This window comes from Bidens hawaiensis, unplaced genomic scaffold (genome assembly GCF_021521415.1).
Source record: "Bidens hawaiensis isolate Kalapana, Puna unplaced genomic scaffold, B.hawaiensis_p1.1 tig00031482_1, whole genome shotgun sequence".
Lineage (NCBI taxonomy): Eukaryota > Viridiplantae > Streptophyta > Magnoliopsida > Asterales > Asteraceae > Bidens > Bidens hawaiensis.
This window is the reverse complement of record NW_027495311.1, coordinates 33,697-55,215: the sequence shown is the minus strand read 5'-3', so window position 1 is coordinate 55,215 and position 21,519 is coordinate 33,697. Positions and strand designations below refer to the sequence as shown.

At 39.1% G+C, this 21,519-nt stretch overlaps 1 protein-coding gene across 1 annotated transcript; it reads left to right on the top strand.

The window, feature by feature from the left end:
• Positions 1 to 223: 223 nt before the first annotated feature.
• LOC143582181 (uncharacterized) lies at positions 224 to 1,618 on the top strand. The gene has a single exon (XM_077064807.1). It carries the CDS (start codon positions 224 to 226, stop codon positions 1,616 to 1,618), a length of 1,395 nt encoding a protein of 464 aa, XP_076920922.1.
• The last annotated feature ends 19,901 nt before the right edge of the window (positions 1,619 to 21,519 follow it).

Genomic DNA, 21,519 nt, shown 5'->3' with positions numbered 1-21,519 from the left:
GTCGAAACCTTGAAATCTATATGGACGATCTGGTGATCAAAAGCACTGATGAAGATCAAATGCTGAGGGACATAGAGGATACTTTTGAAACTCTGAGAAGCATCAATATGAAGCTGAATCCAGCAAAGTGTTCCTTTGGGATGGAGGAAGGAAAGTTCCTCGAGGTCATTGTGACAGGCACAAGTTTAAGGCTAACCCGGACAAGATTTAGGTAGTAGCTCGCATGTCATCCCCCGCATCCCTCAAGGAAGTTCAAACACTCAACGGTAGATTAGTAGCGTTAAACAGGTTTATGGCAAACCATGCTGCTAAGTCTTACCCGTTCATCTCAACATTGAGGAACTGTCTTAAGAAGGCGCAATTCAGATGGACTCTGGATGCCGAACAGGCATTCCAAGAAGTCAAAAAGTGTTTAATGGAACTACCCACGTTAACAGCTCCTTATGCGGGAGAACCATTAATGTTATATCTGTCGGCGTCCGACATTGCCGTAGGGGCTGTCCTACTAACGGATAGGAAAAATGTTCAAACTCCGATCTATTACGTCAGCAGAACATTGTCAGACCCGGAAACAAGATACTCGATGTTGGAAAAGTTGGTCTTGCCATTAGTAGACGCAGCCCGACGGCTCCGTAGGTACTTTCAAGGACATCCCATAAATGTCTTGACCAGATATAAATTAAAGAATGTGTTGAGCAAGCTAGAGTTGTCTGGACGATTGGCGAAATGGGCCAGTGAATTGGGTGAACACTCGATAGAGTATAAACCTAGACCAGCAATTAAAGGGCAAGTATTGGAGGACTTCGTCACAGAAGTCCCGAAACACAAGGAACAGGAATGTCTGATTGAGCAACAACCACAAGCACCTCCAGAACAAGGGCAAGTTTTGTCATTGTTCACGGATGGAGCTTCAAGCAGTGAAGGATCAGGTGCAGGCCTAAGGCTAGTCAACCCTGAGGGGCATGAATTCACATACACCATCAAGTTAGAGTTTAAAAGTACTAACAATGAAGTGGAATATGAAGACTTCTTGGCAGGCCTGCGGATAGCAAAAAAGCTTGGGGTAAAACATTTGGAAGCACGGGTAGATTCCATGCTGATCGCGAGACAGATAAACGGAACATATGAAGCAAAAAACGACGTTATGGATTCTTATCTCTCGCAAGAAAAGGACCTAATTCAACAGTTTTCTTCCTTCAATGTCGTCCACATTAAGAAGAGTGAAAACAAATCTGAGGATGCTCTTAGCAAGCTCGCTTCAACAAATTTCGAGCACTTTGCTAAAGATATTCCGGTTGAAGTTTTGGACCACCCGTCCGTTCCACAAAGCCAAGTCCTGGTAATCCAAACGGGTGTTGATACATGGATGACACCGATCAAAGCTTACTTATCTTATGGAGTTCTCCCAGCAGGAAAAGCTGAAGCTCGGAAGATTAAGCATAAAGCCTTAAATTTCCAGTTGAATGATGGCATATTATACCGGAGGTCATTTCTAGGACCACTGTTGCGTTGTGTAGACGCCGAAGATGCGAATTATCTAATACGAGAAATTAATGAAAGCATCTGTGGCCTACACGCGGGTCCTAGAATGACTGTTGCAAAGATCATGAACCCATGATATTATTGGCCTGGCATGCACTTGGATGCTGTGCAAGAAATCAGAAAGTGTGATTCTTGCCAGCGTCACGCTCCCAGGGCCCTGCGTCCTAAGAACGAGTTGATCCCGGTAACATCCGCCTGGCCGTTTTAGAAATGGGCTAATGACATTATGGGACCATTCCCGGAAGCCCCTTGACGAGTTAAATTTTTGATAGTGGCCATTGATTACTTTATCAAATGGGTGGAAGCCAAAACCGGTTGCATCAATAATGGCATCAAGTGTGAGGAAATTCCTGTGGGAATTTATCATTTGCCGGTTTGGTCTTTCGTAGGAACTGGTAAGTGACAATGGGACCCAATTTGCCGATAGAGGACTACAAGAATGGTTGAAAGAACTAAGTCATTCAAAATTTCACCTTCGTAGCTCACCCACAGGTAAATGTTCAGGTCGAAAGGACCAACCGAACTATCAAAGAAGGGATCAAGACAAGGTTAGGAACTAAACGGACGGGCTGGGTCGACGAATTGCCCCATGTACATTGGGCCTTTCCCACCCAAAAGAATTCCAGTAATTCAAAGACGCCGTTTAGTTTAACCTATGGCACTGAGGCCATGATCCCAGCCGAAATTGGGATTCCATCCGCAAAAGTTCTGTTAATTGATGATAACGATCATGAACTCCGGATGAATCTTGATCTTGAGGAAAGAAGAGAACTTGCATCGATCCGCGAGCACAATTATAAGCAACAACTTTAGAAGTATTACAACGCGCGGGTCCAGAAATGTGAGTTTGATGCGGGAGACTTTGTCTTCCGCAATAACGAGGCTTCCGGTCAAGAGCCTCCGGGCAAGTTGGCCCCAACTTGGGCGGGACCTTATAGAGTTAAGCAAGTATTATCCAAAGGTGCCTACAAGTTAGAAAAATTGGACGAGACTGAGATCCCCCGAACATGGAACGTAGCACAGTTGAAGAAATGTTGTATGTAACAGTCTTGATTATTCTTTTACTTTGGCCTACATGCCCACTTAGACTAGCTGAAATCTCGATGTTTCATTTTTTGTAATATGGCTTATGCCTGATTTATGAAAACTTTCCATTAGTCTCATAATTATTTTGTTTGTAATCTTTTGTTGACAAAAACGAAGTTCCGGAGAGAAACTTATATTATAACACATAAGACAAAGTGCACCGGAAGAAAGCAAAACTTCTTATTATTGGTCAAAAGAGATTACAAGGAGAAATATTTACAAGGAAGATATATATACATTTACGCGGCGATATTTTCGCCTCCCGCATTATTATCATCTACTTCATCTTGATCTTCCTCATCAAGGTCAAGTAGCTCCTTTAGCTGCTCCATTGCACCCTCTTTATCCGCATGCTCAGATATATCTTCAGAAAGGGAAAAATTTAATGTATCAAATGCCTTGGTCTTCTCAATAAGGATGACAGCAGTGTTCTGGCCGTGCATGATATACTCTTCCGGAAGCTTGTTTTGCGAAGCAAATTTGTAGCCTTCCTCAAAGCCTATCTGACGGCCAGCTTGTTTGGATGCGCTCAGCAAAATGGCAACGCAATTCCCAAGATCATCACTATTCCGAACATCGGTGATATCCTGTTAAGACATATAAATATGAATGAGTACGGATTAGTTCAATCATTTGCGTCAAACAAAAAACTAAATACCTTGGGAATTTCTGTTGTCAAAAGCCACTTCTTGTCCGCCTTAGCTCGGACAAGGTCCATCTTGTGACCAGCGCACTCCAAGGCTTGGCCTCGGTTTTTGGCGTTAAGGTCGGACAAGCGCTCATCCTTAGCTGCTGAGTCAGCCTGCAGGGTCTTTATTAGCTCAGCCTGTTCATCCAGTTGCTTCTGGAGAGCAGCCTTGGCTTCCTCAGCGGCAAGGCGGTTGGCTTTTTCAGCCTCCAAAGCTTGGTGATTCCCTTGAGCTTCGGTCAGAGCCTTGAGCGCTTCTTTCTTGGCGTCAATTAAATTAAGCTCCAACTCATCCAATTTCTCATTCATCGCTAGCCTATCCCGGCATATCTCCTGATTGGTTGAGACAGTATACGCCATATGAAAGGAATTTGAGTTCAATAATTCCTGGCGAATACGGCGACATTGTCGCTCCTTCTCTGCTGGAGGAAGGCTCTCCCGCAAGTACTCGAAGCACACATCCACATCACTTAAGGTCGAGTTCCGGCGCAACGACCAGTGGGGATTGTGCGAGGAAGTGTCTTTTTCCGCTCGAGGAGAGGAAGTCTGACCCCCATATTTAAAAGCACTAACGCCGCCCTGATCTCTAAATTGATGGACGTTAAAGTTTGGAGACATACGGAAGGCGTCAGGCTCACTAATATTTCTCTCCTTCAAAGGAGAAGTATCTGTCAAATTGATCGGATTTTGAAGAGTGTTTAGTGGAGAAGATGGTGGGATTGGAAGTTTGGGAGCACTGGAGCTCTTCAACCCTGAAACGTCTTCCGAAAAATCTTTCAATGCTACCGAGAAATAATATCCGTATTATCAATATACACACTTACAAGACTCAGTAATGAGTGATTGTACGTGAAGAAATGTCTTTGGTAGCAAGTTCTTGAAGACGAGTACCCAAATCTACAATCTTCATCTTCTTCTTGGGTAGGGCAGTCTTGACAGGTTGCGCTTTAGGTTTTCCAGCAACCTTAGATGGCCCCTCGTTAATAGCCTAATCTTCGCCCTCAGGAATGGCATCATCAGTGACATCAGCATCGTCATCATCTTCGGAAGCTTTCTCGGCGGAAACTTTACCAAGTTTGCGGGTCAAACCTGTTGTCGAAGGCAACATATGGGCAGAATCAGTGGTATCAGTACATATTCTTCCATCACAGGGTGATGACTCCTCACTAGAAGATAGAAGTACAATCACCCTGCTAGAAGTCATAGCAGTTAGAGGTTGAGGTTTTAGAATCTCCTCACCATCGGCAATCTTCTTCTCACCTTTCGCGAACATAGCCTCGGAAACAATAGGCTCCGCGCTGAGGGTGGAGAATAAGATGTTGTGCTGAGTACGTTCAAGGAAAGGCAGATCGTGTACAGTAATGGGCCGACGCACCATCATACCTCTTACCTTGTCTAATAGAGTGGAAAGAATAGAACCTTCACCTGCAATTGACAAAAGTCAAGAAAGAAAAACAAGAATCCGGAATATTACATGTAAAACTTACTTCCATCAGAATTCTCATAGTAAGGGTAGGGCCATAAGCGGCTCATCTTCGCGTGCACTAACGCCTCCTTAGGAATCGCCCGCATAGGTGTAGGCGTCTTGGTTGGTGCTGTATACCATGGAAGATTAATCTCCGTAGTAGTGAGGTGTCAGTGGCCTTACGACGGCTCATTGTAAATGGAATGACATCCTCCCGATCCCAGAAGATTTGGGCTTCACTCGTATAAGCTCCGGTGACACTCAGTACCAGTAGGACCTTTCTTGGTAGAGGACCACCCAAACCACCCATCGCGGTGCGTCAGCTTATAGAATACTGCAAATCGAGCAACTGTTGGATCGGTAACATGAGCCTGGCAACAAAACTCAAAATGGCGAACTTGAAGCAACCCTAAAGGGTGAATTTGAGATAGATGAAGGCCATAAGAAGTCAAGATGTCCCTCATAAAATTCGTTATGGGCAACCGAAAATTGCTCGTTGTAAAAAACTCGGTATATACGGACATTTTTCCTACCGGGGGGTTAGTTGCAACGGAACCGTCCGCTGGCCGTTCTGGACCCCATTCCGGCGCTAATCCGTAGACGTTAACGACGTCTTCATATTCTTTTTCCTTAAGATGCACTGCAACTTTGTGAATCGCTGGAGTATTTTTCTTCTCAGTAGCCATGGGATAAGACAAATACAAAGAGTCTCTCAAGTAATATGGAAGTCTCACATCTGTTACCTTTGAGAGAAAAGTTTGGAAAACGATAAGATTGAATCGGAAACACCAAGGACTTATTTATACCCATCGCAATTAGTGCGACCATCTGATTGATAGAAGAAAGAGAAAGTGCGGACCATGGGATGATTGACACGTCAGGCGGGAGATTCGAAAACGTGTATACAGGTTGTCAAAAGGCGTTTTACACGTCTTGTTAGTCGTCACTTAAAATCTCTCTCTCTGCCACGTCATCAAAAGACATCCAACTTGCACCAAATTTAAAAGTAAAAAATATCTTGCAAAGATATTATCTCATAAACAAGAACATGATTCACAAAACATAAAAGTTTCTTTCATTAATATTCAAAAAGACGATTACAAAACATGAGGAACAATTATAAAGCCCTACAAAGTAAACCTATGGGTTAGGGGCTGATGTGTCTTCTGGAGCATTTGGAGAAGTATCCTCAGACTCGTCATCCTCGGATTCGTCATCTAAATACACCCGCAACTGCTTCACGCCATCTTCAGCAGAGGCAGACTCCAGAACCATATTTTGCAGCGGAAAGACAAGGTCGTCATACTCCTTGACCCGCATGCCAAGTTCTTGTTTTGTGTCAAGGCCATGCAGCGGATGAGTTTCAAAAGATCGCCCGGATTGAGCGTATGTCATCCCCTCGTCGAAACCTTGCACGCGGCCAACTTCAGTAGAAGCAGTTACTAGATTCACAAAACAATCAATAAGCTCCGTGCTTTTCTTGACATGGCGGATGACCTAACAGGGAAGTATAAGAAGTATATTAGCATGGAAAACATAAAGAACACAAATAAAACAACTTAGGAGAAAAACTTACAGAGTCAAGCCCCCGAGTGAGGAACCATTGCCGTTCTCGCTCAGCACGCTCCACCATACCACGAAGTTCTTGTAATTCGTTGGAGGCGCGGGTATCTACTTCAGTACGGGATTGCAGTAAGGAGTCATAAGCGGACTGCATCTCAGCAGCGGTCTTATCTTTAAGCTCGGATTGCTCATTCTGCAATTTTAACTCAGCTTCGAGCTCTTGGATTCGGCTGCCTTGGCGGGACACTTCTTGTGCCTTCGCCAAGTCATCCTTTCTTCTTTGAGTTTCAGCTCGGGCAGCCTCAAGAATGGCGTTTTGCCACTCGTAAGCTTCTTTCCACTTCTCGGCAGCAGCGAAGCTTCGATCCTTTTCCTGTTTTAAGGCAGCTTTAGCGTCGGTTTGTTTCCACCTGGCTGTACTCGCCGCCTTACCATGCTCTTCAGCTTCTTTCTTTGCAGCATCTACAGCTCGGGAAGCTTCGCCCAGTTTCCCGCCCATGGTACGCGACTCGCGTAAAATTTCTTGATAACAGGCTAAGCTGTTAGACAAAGAAACGGATAAGTCGGTATGGAGTTCATGGTGGGAGCGGGTTTGCTGGTGCGCCATTTCGGCAGGCGGGACGCAGTGTTTAATAAAACTCATGCTGATCCCGGGACCCATTGACAAAATCCCAAGGAGGGACAAATAAGTCGTAATCCCCTCCTAAAACGGCGCCCCGAAAATACTGGGAGCCTGAGGTTTCAAGACGGACGGGAGCCGCGGTTGATTGTTGTGGGGTACCTTGTGAGGAACCCCCTCCGACCTCATGGATAGATGGTCCAAATTGAAAACTCCCTCATGCACCCGTAGTTAAAGGTGAGGAGGTAGAATGGAATTGATGAGCAGATTGGGAGGGAGATTCATGAATCTTGAACCCAACTGCATCCACAGCTGGGTTATTCCTTTCATAACCGGTGTCTCCCCAGCCTGGAAAAGATAGTCAAGTGACTCGTTAGTTCCTGATGGAAGATTGAACCCCTCCACATTCACCTCAGCGGGAGGGGTAGACGGCTTATTCTCCACTTCCTTCTCCGGAGGCGGAGATAATTGTTTCTCAACGATAGGTGTTGGTGTTGGTGTTGGCAGCCTGTCAGTCACATTATCTCCAACAATTGACGGATCTGCATAAGAAAATCATGATTAGACCGCATTTCTGAAAGCAATAAAAGTTAAAAATGAAAGATCACCAGTCACCGTCCCCAGAGGTTCAGCAAGGCTGGGCTGTGGTTTCTTCAAACGACGAGTCCGCTGCTTCTTCGTCTTGGGCTATCTCCCGGAATCCACAGAACTAGCGCTTGCGTAACTTTCCTGAGAAGTGCGAAGAGACCTTTTCAGGTATAGTTTTGCCAGTAAATGTGAGATGGATGAAATCTCAGGAGCATCATAAGAACTTTCTCCTTCGAGGGTGACAGAATCGTCACTCGATGACAGAATGACGACCACCCCATCAGAAGTCATAGTATTAAGAGGAGGAGGGTTCGGTATATACGCACCTGATTCAAAGGTGGCACCCGTAAGGATCGGCTCGGCACGCACCTTCACCGGGAAAAGAAAATACTTAGCAGTCTTCTCGAGGATAGGTGTGTCCTTCACGTCGCGGATACTTTTTCCCACGTAACCCCTGTCGTCGTACAAGGCATTTAGCATCAATCCAGAACCTGAAGACAAGTGCAGAACTCAATAATAGAACTTCAGAAATAAAAAGGAAAAAGAACAGAGTAATTAAATTACGGTCGTCGAGCCCGATGAAAATAGGCTCCATTTAAGGAGAAGGCCACAAGCGGCTTAAGCCTTCCCATACAAGGGCTTCCTCAGGAAGCGCCCGCATCGGAGTTGATGAGGATGTCAATTGGCGGAACCAGTCACGCTTCTCATGGGCAGCCGGAGTAATGTCGAGAAGAGCCTCGTTGCCTAAACGACGGATCATGGTTTCCGGCACCACGTCCTCAGATATCCAGAAAATTATTTTCTTCCAGTCCTTGGAAATCGTCTTGGTCTCATGTCTGAAGACTGTGTCAGTCAAAGCATGGCAAGTAAACCAACCATTTTGACTGACCATCTTATAAAACACAACGAACCGGTCCAATCGGGGCACCATCTCATGTGCCATACACACGAATTCAAAGTGACGAATTCGCATGATGGCACGAGGGTGAAGTTGGGATAAGTGAATCCCATATGCTTTTATTACTAGCATGAAAAACTTTGTGATGGGAAGGTGAAAGTTCCCATGGACAAAATAATCGGCATATAAAGCCTCTTCCCAGAAGGAGGGAAACTAGCAATAGAACCGGCAGAGGGGAATTCCGGTTCCCATTCCGGTGGAATACCATACGTTTTGACGAGCTTCTGGTACTCAGGCAGGTCCCATTGAATCTCTATCTCATCGACTTCAGCCATAGTATTAGTCATTGTAGTAAGGTTCGATGAAATATCAAGTGATTTTAAGAAAGATCGAGTAAATACTCGAAAGTTTCAAAGCAAGAAAGCAAGATGATAATCAGAATTCAAAGGCAATAAAACTTTGAAAGAAAGTTAACTCCCTCTATTTATACCCATCACAATTAATGCGATGGGATATGAACAGTGGAGAGAGAAAAAGTAACCCAATATTCAGACGCCACGTCCCGCGGGAAATTTCGAAAAAGGGAAAAAGTTGTACAGTCAGGTACAGTGACAGCCGTCATAAACGTCCTGTCACCTGCACACGCGCCTGTGAGTGGTCAACTTGCCATTTTTCATGATTATCCACAGCAACAAAAGATATTTCTCAACAACTTGCAGAATAAAAAATCCCCAAATACACATTAAGTCCAGAATTTCACCCGCATAAAATACTTCACGCGGAAGAAACACTGGACAAGGGGGACTTATAGAGGTAAGGTACCAAAAAGACCCAAATACCATTGAGTATTACCCGCGGGTCAACCAGAAGTCCTTCATAAGACGCCCGCGGGACATATAAAACACCCGCATAATTATTGGCGGGAGAAACACCCCCACAAGGCATGCGGAAGCATTCTGGCACCCTCAAAAGTCATCCGCAGGATGGAACATTCGTCCGCGTAAATAACTACGAGGTAATGCCCCGGGACAGCTGCCATTAACTAGTAACATTCTAGAAGATCTAGCAAGATGCTTCCTTGAGCAATACGTGATATCTCAACCAACTAGAAAAGAACACCTGGCAAGGCCGTTATAACCGTGCACATGGAAAAGGTTGTCTACCACCCTATCATGAGAAGACTCAAGTCTAGGTTGTTATACATGCACATGCAACATATAAGCTGAACCTATCATATGAGGACACATGTCCAGTTGGTTACAGGAGCATCTTCTATAGAAACAGCTGGCCCAATCACCTTCCCACACCCTTCGGCTATAAATACCCTCTCAATCATCATGAGGTATTCATTCACTCCCACTGTACTCTCTCAATTTACTTAAGTACTTTATCTTCATCGGAATTGTACTTATTCTCACGCCGGAGGGTGGTTACGGGAAGACCCCCCTCTTGTCCTTCCCGTAACGAGCTCACAGTGTCTGTTTTGCAGGTTCACGTCACTGGATTTTGGGAATTGAGTTCATATCGTATTGGCAGTTAACCGTACCTTACCTTGTTGACTCATGGGATCTAGGACCCATTAAGGGGAGCAGATCCGTGTTTCTTCACTAACCATTACATAGTTTGACATTTATAAGAAGTCTTTCTCATCTAGTTTGACATTCCTAAGAGTAGGGCCTTGATCCGAGTATCAAAAGTGTGTCAAGCGAGTGATTCTTGTATATCACTAGATTTCCCGTTAAAGCGAAATGGATATTTGACCTTTGCAACCATCTAATCATTGAAGCAACTTCTTCATTATCGGGAGTGACTTGTAACAGAGCGCACATATTGTGCTTATGCTCAAAGGGATAGGTCGGTTGATCTTCATCCGCCATATCTGAAAACATAAGCAAACACATTCAAAGTAGAAATTAGTCCCAAAGTTCATAACTTTTAAGTAATTTCAAATTATAAGTTTGAAGAAGAATGAAAGAAATATCTTTAAAAACCTGATCTTCGACAAGTTTATAACCTACACAAGAAACAGAGATTTAGTAATCATGGATAATCAGAGCCCATTATCACATAATCGTGTTCGAAAAACATTTAATTAAAGCTTACTGAGTTGGATTGAAAGGGCTGATAAATTAGGGTTAAGATTATGATGAATGCGATAAGTCGGTTTAGGTTTTCTGAGAGCAATCAGTGGAAGGAGAGAGAGAGAGAGAGGGAAAATATTTGAAAAACGTCTATCACTCCCTCTTATATACCTTTTGAAAGTGGGTTTTAAATGCTTTTTGTCATTTAGTAAGTTAATAGATGTCATACAGTAACCTTATCCATTAAAACTTTTAACACTTAAAAACACCTTACTCTATAAAGTTTGTTTAGCAAACCTTGCTCGGAAAAATCAATTTTTGCAAAGTGTTCTAGGTATATTCCACTTTCATAAAGCTTGCTCGATTTAGATGTAGTTTAGAAATGAGTACAAGTAAAATGAAGGAAGCTTACTCGAAATACAAGATTGCTCGAGAAATAAATCACAAGACTAATAACCAAGTATAAATCAACAAGTAGGCAACCTTGCTAGGAATCAAAATAAGAATACCAAAGTAATATATTAACATATTCCTAAATATTAACTTTGCTCGAACTACATAACACATACCATACTCGAAAGTGTATAAACAGCAAATAATCATTCAAGCAGTCTATAACACATAGTGTGCTCGAGACATTGTTCAATTAAGCAAAGTGTGCTAGAGTTGAGTTGTAGACACAAAGTGTGCTCGAGATACTTTACAACAAGCAAAGTGTGCTAGAGTTGAGTTCTAGACACAAAGCGTACCCGGCAAAGCAAAAGTAAGAAGTTATCAAGTATTTTGGGAGAACACTTGAAAATTTCAAAGTGTGCTCGAAACATAAAGTTTGCCCAAAAACACTTGTAATTTCAAATAAACATATTCACAATAATCATTAAGTGTGCTAGAATTTAAAGTTTACTCGAAGACAAATTCAAGCAAACACTTAAAACACAAAGCTTGCTAGAATTAATTTAAACAGACAGTCACAAAAGTGTGCTAGATAGTTTAAAACATTAAAGCTTGCTCGAAGTGTGATTCATTCACAAAGCTTGCTCGACTGACTAACAATTTACAAAACAGTTTAGTGTGCTAGATAGTTCAAAGACCACACAACTTGCTAGTGAATAGTTACATATCAAATAGCTTGCTAGTAAACAGTTGTATTCCTAAACAAATAGGTAAGGTCTGATAGGCAATACAAACTAAATAAAAGCGTGCTAGAAGGATCATACGTAGCATTTAAGATGCAAAGCTTTCTAGAAACAAGAAGTATTTTTCAAATAGTTAATTGTGCTCGAAAAACTTGAACTTGTTAAAGCTTGCTAGAAAAACATATTCACACGTATCAGATATCAAGCCTACTCGGAAGAGTAAAATTTCATAAACTCTACCTAAAAAGTTCAAAGACTTCAAAGTATGCTCGATATGGGTAAACTTAGACAAAAAGCATCTAAGTATGCTTGGAAAGGTTATAAAACATCAAATCTTACCTGAAAATACATATTCAACCTTTTTGAAGTTAAAATGCAACTCTTTTTGACTTAAACCAATTATTAAACATATTTTTCATAAACGATCATTGTTTAAGAGCAAATGGTGCATTCAGAGATCAAGTTTCAGTCATGTTTCCTTTCAAAATAGGTTTATTCTTTTTCTTAAAAGATCTCAAGGATGGGATCATATTGATTAAGCAACTTTCTCAATACTTCATTCTCAGCATTATTATAACAACATAGACAGGTTAACAGCAGGTCTAGACTTAACATGAATTTCATTTCTTTGGTGATATGATTAAGGTTCAATTAAGAAGCATAATTCAGAAATGGTAAACACTGTGCTATGATGCCTCATATCTCTTCTCAAAGCTTATTTGGCTTTCCCCAGATCACCCCAATTTGACTTCAACCTCCTGATATCTGGTCAAAATTTTGTTTTTGTATGACAGAACTTTATTGAATATATTTGTATTTTTTATTTCAAACATATAGAGGTTGAACAGTGGACTTAAATGTTTATCCGAACTTACATGCCTTTCATTCAAGATGAGACAGATTATGTCAACATCTCTGTAGTCCTAGTTGGAACCCTCTTTGTTTGATAAAATAGTGAAAACAAATATCAATTTTTGGTTGATTTATTCTTATTTTTGACTTTTTCTCTCAAATTTTCTCAACTTTGTTCTTTGTCATATATAAAGATGTTTCATTTTTGGGTTGACCAAATAACAACAGGCTTATGTATGACTGGGTAATCACTTTTCTGCCTATCATTTGGAGAGATTCATCTTGAGACATGCAATGACAACTATGTATCTCCACATAAAGATTAACATTTTCATTATGTTTATATCACCTTAGATTTTACACATCATGAGAAAGCAACCATACATGTTAATGACTGTACTAAGTGTCCTTTTAGCCTATTAAATCCATATGATTGGCTAAGTAGTCAATGTACTATCATTTCCCATTTAAATTTTCAGTCACCCCAATTTCTCTTAGCTTCCAGGTTAATGGCTATCATGTCTATCTACATGTAAATAGCAGGACCAAACACACACATAAGTATATATCCTTTTGTCTTAGAGTCAATGGCATAATTTTAAGTGAAAGAATAAATTACAACTGCCCCAAATGCTTTCAGTCTTTGGACTAATGGCTATCCTTTCAAATCTACAAGTAGATGATATGACCAAACATATACAAGTATATGCTCCTCAGACTTGGGCAAATGACATAATTTTCAGCAAAAGTAATTTCTTTTGAGACTTTTCATTAAAAATCTTTTTAAGCTTCTTTAAAGCTTGAACTGAATAGTCTTATCATATCCCATCACCATAAACAACTTGCTCATGTTTTTATCAAAATTTTTATGATTATGCAAAATTCATTTGAAAATTCATTTGAGCGTATTAATTTTGACATAAAGACTCATTTTGACACAAACAGTTGTAACATATTTAGATCTTAATCATTAATGACATTATCACAACAAGCAGACATTTCTAAGATGCATTGTCCTGCCTATCCTAACAACATCATCTTATCAGATAATTCACATAATCACACATTTAATCAAAGATGTCAGAGCATGCATAAACAAGTATTTTACTTCAGAGTTACTTATCATGACATCACACACATATCAACTGATAAACATGCATAAGCATCAAGGATACCTAAATATGCACATATAGTCAGTTAAGAACATATCAGTCAACATGAAAAGCATCATACTCAAAACATATACACACAACATTCACAAAGACTTTGAAAAGATAGTTAGTTTGCACAGTAAGCACACATCATGAATCAGACTTCATTGGAGTTGATCATTCCCAGGACTTTGGCTTTCAGAAGAAAGTTGAACCTGGTTCTATCAAGTGGTTTTGTGAATAGGTAAGCCAAATTATCACTTGTGTCAACTCTTTTCACTTCAATTAAACCTTTTTCACTACAATCTCTTATGAAGTGATGTTTGATTTCAATGTGCTTAGTCTTGGAATGTTGCACAGGATTCTTAACAATAAAAGATGCAGCAGTATTATCAATGTAAATAGGGGTGTTTAAGAAATTCATACTATAATCCAGCATTTGATTCTGAATCCAGAGGACTTTTTCACAGCAGGCAGATGCAACAATGTATTCAACTTCTGCAGTTGAGATTGACACTGTGGTCTGCTTCTTTCATTGCCATGACACCAATCTATCACCCAAAATTTGACATCCTCCTGAAGTTGACTTCCTGCTTATATTTCAGCCATCATAATCTCTATCTGTGTAGGCAATCAGATCAAAAGACTGGTTCTTTGGATACCAAATTTCACTAGTCTGGTCTTACCTTCAAATATCTAAAGATCCTCTGGACTGCATTCATGTGAGAGATCTTAGGGCTTGACTGGAATCTTGCACAAACATAAACTGCAAACATGATATCAGGTTGTTAGTACACGATTTTGCATCTCGAGTCTTTGTATCTATCGTTAATGTATTTATGTTTTAATTAATGTAATAATTATTATGATATTAAGTTAGTTCATTAAGGAAGTAATCTAGTTCGTTAAGGATGTTTAACGAACTAGACTTAAGTTATGTTCCTCCTGATTCGTTAAGGATGTTTAACGAATCAGGGGGTGATTCGTTAATTTTATTATGTTAATTGTATTGTAACGAAGTGGGTGGCTAGGTCGTTACATAATGTGTAACTAACTAGACCCATCTTTTATATATAGTGTTTCATACACTGTTTAATTTAAGCATTGAGTTTAAGATATCGAACCTCTGTCAAAATCGTTTCTCTCAATCTTCATCTTAATATTATACATACACATATATACAATTAATACATATACTTAACATTAACGTATAATAAATATATATAGCATCATGAGCTAGATAAGTATTATAGTTTGTCAGATCTTATATCTGAGTATTGTGTTCAAACAAGTGGTATCAGAGCTTTCGGTTGATTGATTGTTCTTGATTTGATTGATAATTTGTTATTTAAGGACTTCAGAGCTTTCGGTTGCTTGACTGTTAATTGTTATTTTGGTATTATTGAATTTACAGTTTGAGTTTAGATCAAATTCAGTGTGAATTTGATTAAGGAATGGATTGATTTAGATTGGATTTGTGTATGTTAAGGTATCGGGAAGGTATTGTGGATTGGAATTGGCAATTGGTTGTGTTTGTGATTGAATTGGTTCAGATCTGGATATGGTTGAAACAGAGGGTTGTTTTTGGTTCAATTGAGTTCGGATTTGGGTAAATTAAGTTACAAGGTGTTGCGATTTGATTACGCGATAAGATTACGAGTATTTTGGTAGTTAATTTGGATGATTTGGTGTATTAACGTATAAGTATTACGGATTTGAGAAGTGTTTTGGTGTTCTTCGTTTTCCAGAAATCTGAAAATTCCAGATGAAGATTTGAAGATCTTCATATGTATTTGAAGATTCGTTAAATTCTTGCTGGCCCGTTAAACACTGTTCACTAATTCGTTATTGTAGTTCGCTATACTTACTCATTCGTGTCTTTCAGTTCGTGAGACACGTGTCTTACTTCGTTAACTTTAATATCAATAACTTTTGCCACGTGGCAATAGTTGTCAGAGTTTGTTACAACCGTTGTAACAACCTGATTCGTTATAGTTGATTCGTTATAAACTGCAGCTAATTCATCACTTAATTCGTTAATAGTGTCTAGTGATTCGTTATCGAAATTCAACAGTTCGTGATCTTAATTCGATAAGTTTATACTTAGTGATTCGTTACAGAGAACCACCTGATTCGTTAACCTATTTCGTCAAACTAATTCGTTATTTTGACTTAATTTGAAGACCAGTTCGTTATAATCTATTTCGTGTGATACTGTTTCAAATTCGTTAAAATTGTTCCTGATTTGTTACCTGGACAAATTTCAATTCGTGAATTGTGATTCGTTAACTACTGTTTACAGTTCGTTAACAAGTACTATTCACAATTCTTTAAGAAATTTTCAATTTTAACCTTGAAGTTTGATTGTCTTGTTATCTTTCAAAATGGCTAGTATGTACGTATTAGCTTCTCAAAATATGTTAATGCAACAAATTTTACAACTGGACACCGATATTGGTTCAAATTCAAAATGTCCACGTTTAATGAAATTTAGAGATTTTGCCAAATGGGAACCTCGTTTCCGTGCTCATCTAGGGTCGGTTCACCCCGATTGTTCGTATTGCTTGGATGAGGTATACACCATTCCAATGATTGGAGATGAAACTATCGGGTTTACACCTATCTCAATACTCTCTAGAAGAAAAGAAAGCGTTAGAGATTGAAACAAAAGCCTACTATACTCTTACAATGGCTTTACTAGAAAACATCTTTCATCAAGTTGGTAGCATAAAGATTTGTGCTTCATTATTCCAACACATTCATATGAGAAGTATGGGTAACACCGCTGAAAGCAAAAATGTTATGTTCAAGTTTCAATTTAGAAACTTTAACCTACTTAAGGGTGAGACTGTAGAAGAGATGACAACAAGGTTTAACCATTTGGTAGCTGAAATGGATAAGATGAAATTGGAAACTTCTGAAGTTGATAAGATTGACACCATTAAAAGTGCTTTACCGAGTTCGTACTCGACTTTGTTGATGGTTCTGAAAGAGAATAATTACTTCAACAATGAAGATCTGACAGCATCTGAATTCATGCAGAAGATCAAAGCACGAGAATACGATCTTAAATGTCAGAAGTCTTCTAAGGATAATCAAGATCCTGCCTTTTATGGTGGAAGTGTGCCGTTGAGTTCAACCATTTCTCCTATCACTGCATTTCTTACACAAAATGCAAGTGTCAATGCTACAACTATTTACAGTGATCCACGTGCTTGTTTCACATAGCTGGAAAATTGTGACACTCGTCAATTTCAGGTTAACTCCGTTAACTCAAACTCCGTCAATTCAAACTTAAGATCACTTGATCTATAACGCACATCTCATTACATTTAAACTAAGGGTTTAAATGACGCTTGACAATTACTACATGTGTAGTCTTTCGGGAATTGCACCGAAACGCAAACGAGTTGACGCAAACCATTGGTGAATAAACGAAAATCAACAAAACAATAATTATGTGATAATTATGTGTTAGACTTATGTGTTATGTGATAACATGGTATAAAACGCTAACTCAAGATGCAAACGAGTTAATTTAAGCTAGAAAAATAATATTTAGAAGTGGAGGGGCCTTGATGTAACATATTATTATTAATAATATTAAAAACCCTAATCTCTTTCTCTCTCCCTCTAACCCGATCGGCCAGCCCCCCCCTCCCCTCTCTTTGCGATCGGCAGCCCACACACACACACATATCACCTTGTTTTGATCTTGTTCTTCATAATCGGAGCATCCTACACTCGTTTCTAAGCACCTCTCACGTTTCCCTTGGTTGTTTCTGCGTTTTTTAAGGTATAAACATGAAACCCTAACTTTGTAAATCATGTATCTAGTGTTTGCATGTGTAATTTTGATTAGATGATGATTGATTATGTGTTAGTTATTGATATTGATGATCATATGTGATTTTGAACGGTGAAAGATTATTGAATCATTGATGGTTTGTAAACCCTAGAGGGTTACTACTAATTTTTGTGATTAATTATGCTCGTTACATGTTTTGAGATATGTCGTATGCTTAGGATGCATGTTAGACGATTGTTTGTGCTTGCTGAGTTTTGGACAGCAGAGATTGTTAAACTTGAACGACATGTAACTTGTTGAATATATAAGCAAACTGAGCTAATTATGAGTCTACAAGGTAGTACTCTGAGTCTAGCTTTCAGAAAGTACAACCACGCCTAATTTGGAGGTGTTTTGGTTACTCAAACGATTTAAATATGATTAAAGATCAAAACTGGTACTGGACAGATTGTAAGTTATATTTAGACAACTGTAACTAATTGTTAATGTGGAAATTGGCTGAGGTTGTTAACACTACAGGGTACTATAATGAGTCTGGTTTCTATAAAGTCTAAGTTTGTAATTTTTGGACGAGTAAAAGTTAATCTTTATGATTTTACAAAACTGAAGTGCAAATCTGAGTTGTGAGACCTGCTGTTAAGTTGTTTTGTAATTAGCATATCTCATGAACTACAAGACCAAATGGGTTGGTTCCACTTCTGGAAGTTAACTTGTTGAGTTAAGAACCTAACCCAATTGGTCTTGCATTAATTGGATTTTTCATTTAACAGGAATAATAAATAACATTCTGTTGCGCATGAATTTGATTGCTGTGAGTTTGTTGTAATGTTTTGATCATTATGAGTAAACTATGTAGAATAAAAATACAATAAAATATGTTCTGGAAACCTAACTCATGTATGCTTTTGTGACGATTTTTGGTAAATTAATTGAGATGCTATGATCTGTTGGATAGAATAATCTTTCAAGTAGAATTCTGTCTTGATGATACTAGCTGCTAAACTTTGTGAAAATACATGAAACGTGCTAATTGCTAGATAATTGTTATGTTTTGACCAAATTGCCCTTGCGGGGAATAATTTCTAGTAATGTACACCATTAACGCTTGACACGTAAATAGTTGTTCACACACGTAACGTATCACTAATGTGCTTGTTGAGACACACATGATTCACAAACGAAACACGAAACGTATCTTGTGCATAGGTATTATGTGCCGAGTCTAGAGACTCGATAATAGTTCCGACACTTAGAAAATCTCCTTGTTGTTTTTTAGAACGCTAGTGAGAGTTTTCTGTGACGCGCATCACTTGGGTGACTTGTTTTTGGAATTCTTCGCAAACAGTGAGTTTCACTTTCCCCTTTCAAACTTTTTAAACGCTTTTCACTTGGGGGAGATAACATACTCCGAAACGCTTTTAGATTTTGTTATGAAATTATATATCACTTGTAAAGGCTAAGTGGAAAACGAAATAATTGAAGTCCTTCACACATTGAACCGTCTAGTATTGGAAAATAGCGAGTCATTGTTGAGTAGTACTACTGGGTTTGAGAAACCCCACCCAACGCTAAGCTCGACTGGAGGTCGAGTGGGTGTAATTTTGGCTAACACATTACCATGGTCGGGATAGACCTGGTGGCAAGGCACATGATAAACAGTCAGCTTCGGTGTCGAACACTTAGTAATACTTGCTTTATAGGCTAGCTACCTATAGATATATAATTGATTTAATGCAAAACGCTAAACGCAAAACGCTAAACGCTTTATTTTATATAAACTTGTGAACTCACCAACCTCGTGTTGACACTTTTAGTATGTTATTCTCAGGTAGCCGAGGCGGGCGCGCGGTATAGGATCATGCATTACTTTGAACGCTTTCGTTTATGCTAACTTGTTTTTAAACTGTTATTATTAATTGGGTTTTTAAGTCGTCCTGCGTGACGCAACACTTGGTTATTGGCTTTATGCTTCCGCACTTATTTACACTTAAATGTTTTCGTGGTTTGAAAACTTTATTTATGGTTTGATTATAACTAATGATTCCGATCCTGTTAGTTCACACCCTCTGACGGTAAAACACCGTTAGTGGATTTTGAGGGTGTGACAAAAATCTGGGTCATCTGGTGCTTCTGGTTCAATTGGAGGGTCTGAAAATTCATCATCTGTAAATCAATTCTCATCACAACCTAATGTGAACATGAGGGAGGCCGGACAAAACTTTGCTTTCTTGTATGCCTTCATGACTTCATACGAGAATCTAGTTAGTAGTAAGATTGCAACGAGCGATTTGACTGATGAAGACTATGATCAAATTGATCCGATGATTTGGAACTTATGGACTTAAAGTGGAATATGGCTATGATTGTCAGAAAAGTGAAAACGTTTATGCAAAGAACCAGCAAAGATCTTCCATCATTAAACAAGAAGTTGGGATTTGATAAATTAAAGGTCAAATGCTATAACTGTCAAGAGTTTGGGCATTTTGCTAAAGAATGTGATAAGCCAAATAAGGAGTACACTGGTCCTAGAAAGAAAGATCAGAATTCATCTGGTAAAAGTGCAAATGATGCGGGAAAGTCTTCTTGAACTAAACCGTCTTCTTCTGGATCACAAGCTATGTTGTCCAACTTGGATGGAGATGACTGGTCACAACGATTGCTGTGCAATAACAATCAAACAAATCTGGCAATGTTTGGATCAACTGAGAATTTTCAAGATGCAACTGGGAGCGAATTATCTTCTGACAATGATACTGAGTCTGATTCTGATGACTCATGTGAAAAGCTTCTAACTACTTTTGCTTGCATGGCCAAAATAAATGAGGTTAGTCCTTCTGTTCTTTGTGTTGATTGTGAGAAAAACAAGCCTAAGTTAGATTCCTTGAAAAATCACAATGACTGCTTAGTGAAAGAAATCGCTTCACTAAAGGATACTTATCAACAATCTTTGGAATCTCAAATGAGATCTCGAGAGAAGATTGATGCTTTGTCGATAAGTAACCATGATCTCAAAACCGAGTTATCTTTAAAAATGACGATAAATGATCAAAATTTCAAGAAATTTTGAAACATACATCAAAGATAACCGAACTTGAGAATGAGGTTCTTGAGTTAAAGAACAAATTGGGAAAATTTAGAAACTCTTCTTTTTTGCTAAACGAAATAATAGAAGTATCTAGTAAGCAAAAAGATTCAAAGAAAGGTATAGGTTTTGTTGAAATTCCACCACCATTTCATGATGATTATAAACCAAATCCTTTTGCTAGAAAGAAGAGGATGTGATTGTAAAAGAACTTGTGATTTCAGAAAAAGCTAAACCAGTTAAACCTGAAACTGTTAAAGCCCAATTTACATCTCCAAAACCTCATGTTGAAAGCAACAAAGTCTTTGTTGAAAATGTTGATAAAGTTATCATTGAGGATGTGTTTGAACCTGAAATAATACACAAGAACAAGAACATTCCAAGTTGTAATCACATTCTTTGTGAACCTCATGAATTTGAGGAGGCTGTGTATGGTTCACACACAACTCAAGTGAGACAGAAAGAACAAGTTAAGGTGAAACCTGTGAAGGCTAAGAAATCAGAAAAACCCAAAATTTCTGATGAGGATTTGTTGCGTTTCATCAATCCAAATGTTTCCAAGCCATCAACTGGTCGTGTGCTTAAATTAAAAGGAATAGACACGATGTTCACTGGGAAAGACATTCCAATTAGTATCATTAAACCGGAACTTATTGAAAGTGTTTTTCACAATGAAACCTCCAAGATTCAAGATCTTGAACGTCAGTATGCTCAAGCCAAAACATCAATTACATCTGACCCCTTGACTAAATTTTATCTAATCTTAAAAAATGCTAAGAAAGTTCAGTTTGTAAAATCTAATGGAACCGATACTTTGCAAAGTTTTTCAATTTGCTCTAATCTTGATATTTATTTGAGAAAGAAATCGGTGTCATCTGATGATTTGGCTAAGAGCTTTACCAAGAACGTGAGTCATCATCCTTCTTTTGTGTCATATGTTATTGCTAAATCTCAAAACGA

What these genes read in the sequence shown, in the direction of transcription:
- LOC143582181 (XM_077064807.1), top strand. Translation starts at nt 224, where the DNA reads ATGTCATCCCCCGCATCCCTCAAGGAAGTTCAAACACTCAACGGTAGA.